The following is a 2778-nucleotide window of genomic DNA, read 5'->3' as shown; positions in this document are numbered from 1 at the left end:
TCAGGAACATGTGGTTCCACCTCAAATATCAGGGAATGTTAAATGGCAGGGCAGGACTGAGAATTTTTGAAAGGTATGATCACAAAAAACACCATGGTGCAAGCTATTCTACAAATAGCAACCACTTCTTTTTAAACAGGAAAAGTTAATTTCAAGCCTCAGATAACGCAAGACAGAAGAAAATTGTCAGGAAATAAAGATATAAGTAAAAAACATGACAAGACAATTTGATCTCTGGATTAAGACTTATTTTAATATAATGTATAGTAATTCATATAATTTATTAATGTCATTTTCTATAGGACACTGTAATTAATTCAGTGACATCAATATTGACCTCATACAGACAAAAGATGAAAGCTGGGTCTTCTTGTGTGCCAAGTACAAAACATGTGCTAAAAAGTTAACATATACAAGAGTTGTAAGAGATCAACTTTCAGGATGACTCAAGTTTACAGTAGTTGCTTCACATGGTTTTCCCTCAAGAATTGGATGCCACCCAGTGTTGCCATGTTTGTGCAAATGCCAGCTCTGGACCATCCGACTACCTCCTTTTGCCAGCCCCGCTTTTGCCTGCTTTACTGCTGCCGCTGCTAGATTTGCCAGATGATTTTGAAGAGAAGAGTCTTGTCATGAACTCAGAAACATCAGGCAATTCATGGTTGGAATTCAGCATATTCATTGACTGCTCCATCTCCTGTAGGGACACAAAGCACAATGATAAAGGCATTGATACGAATTATTCCTTCGAGTCATTTAACTCCTAACACTTCCTATTAACAAAGTAGGAAAGGAGTAGGACAAGTGAAAGGCTCTGATTCTGAGTGATGATGCTATATTGTCCTCAATATCATCCTGGTGTACTTTACCTACACATCATTAGTAACTATGTCCCATACCTCCTTTATACCTTTGATTCTTAGTAAATGCCCAATGAGTGACTACCTAGGGTTTAATTTGGCTTGTGTTTTATAAAGAATTTTTTTTTTCTGCTAATGGATATATTTGGTCATATTCCTGCTATCTCATTTTGTGTTTTCTGATTAAAATGCTTTCTTTTATTTTAATGAACTTTTTAAGCTCATGCTTTCTTTAGAACGCATATACCAGAATATCAATCTTTAACCACATATCAAGGTATCAGGAAAGTTTAGAAGATAACTGCTATATTTCCAAGATTTGAATCCTAAGTCTTAGTAATAAATCTATGAATATTGTATGGCTTGGGTAACTTCAATTACAGCATCTAAAGCAAGTAGCACAAATGTCATAAACAAGTCACCAGCAGGATAGGATAGGATTTGGCACTTTTTATTTAGAGTTTTTGTCCTCTCCCTTATTGAGCCAACAGTCTATATATAAAGCACAGTTCAATATTAACGTGATGATAGTGTAATGTCTGCTTCATTTAAATTTTGTGACATTCCAAAAGTGTACTTAAAATTGATTTTAGTTTAGACATGAAAAAAATAGCAAATACTATATTACCGATCATTTTAAATTGATACTATTAGGGTTTCCCCAAAGGTAGAATTTATACATAGGCTTTTTGTTTGTTTTAGAGACAGATTCTTGCTCTATAGCTCAGGCTGAAGTGCAATAGTGCGATCACAGCTCACTGCAACCTTGAACTCCTGGGCTCAAGCAATCCTTCCACCTCAGCCTTCCGAGTAGCTAGGACTACAAGCGTTCATCACCATGTCCAGCTAATTTTTAAAAATTTTTTGTAGAGGCTGGGTGAGGTGGCTCACACCTGTAATCTTAACACCCTGGGAGGCCAAGGCAGGAGGATTTGCTTGAGGTCAGGAGTTCAAGACCAACCTGAGCAAGAGTGAGATGTCGTCCCTATTAAAAATAGAAAAATTTAGCCGGGTGGTGGCGCACGCCTGTCATCCCAACTAATCAGGAGCCTGAGGCAAGAGGATCAGTTGAGCCCAGGAGTTGAGGTTGTAGTGAGCTATGATGATGCCACTGTACTCTAGCCCCGGCAACAAACCAGGACTCTGTCTCAAAAAAGATTTTTTTTTTTTTTGTAGAGATGGGGTCTCACTATGTTGCCTAGGCTGGTCTGAAACTCCTGGGGTCAAGTGATCCTCCTGCCTCAGCCTCCCAAAGTGCTGGGATTATAGGTGTGAGTTACCATGCCCAGCCTATTCATAGGTTTTAAAGGAGAAGATGCTTTTACAAATAAGGCCAAGAAAAGAAACATTTTAAACATAAATCAAATATGTTAAGATGTCCTAATAATCAAGAGTTAAAAGTTATGGTAATAGGTCTTGAATCCCTGCAAAAATATATCGTCAACTCTATTTTTGAATCTGTTCATTCTGAAGTTCTTGAACCAACAACTTTTATATTATTTACTATGTGCAAAGCACTTTGCAAGGAATGAATTTTTAATCAAATGTGACTTCTGATGTTTCCTTCTACTGATGCCACACAGTTAATTGGCTTAACAGATACAAGGACTGCATAGGATGTATTACTTTCTGATCAACACTGAAGCAAATATGCTAACATTCAGCAATAAAATATTTTGAAACATCATAAACCTTGCTTTTTCCATGAAACTTTTTCTGCCATTCCAGCTTGGAATAGATGCTTTATCTTCTTCAAAACTTAATCACCTACTACCTTAGCAAGAATTTTTATTTATTTTATGTATATCTTATTTTGCCATTAAAAGAAAAAAAAGAAAACCTACAAAATCCCCCGATGGCAAGAAGAGTATTTCATAAATCCATTCTATTTCCTACATTTAACTGGACTATGAGCTTG

At 36.6% G+C, this 2778-nt stretch overlaps 1 protein-coding gene across 1 annotated transcript in view; it reads right to left on the bottom strand.

The window, feature by feature from the left end:
- Positions 1–226: 226 nt before the first annotated feature.
- EMC7 (ER membrane protein complex subunit 7) overlaps positions 227–2778 on the bottom strand; it is a 13132-nt gene continuing 10580 nt past the window's right edge. Inside the window, exon 4 of the mRNA XM_012649114.1 lies at positions 227–714. Within this exon, the coding sequence (XP_012504568.1) occupies positions 545–714 (170 nt within the window). The 3' untranslated portion in view covers positions 227–544. The remainder of the gene's footprint in view (positions 715–2778) is intronic.

Source organism: Propithecus coquereli, unplaced genomic scaffold (genome assembly GCF_000956105.1).
Source record: "Propithecus coquereli isolate 6110/MARCELLA unplaced genomic scaffold, Pcoq_1.0 Scaffold3, whole genome shotgun sequence".
Classification (NCBI taxonomy): Eukaryota; Metazoa; Chordata; class Mammalia; order Primates; family Indriidae; genus Propithecus; species Propithecus coquereli.
Note: the sequence above shows the minus strand (reverse complement) of the source record. Positions and strands in the feature narration are given on the sequence as shown.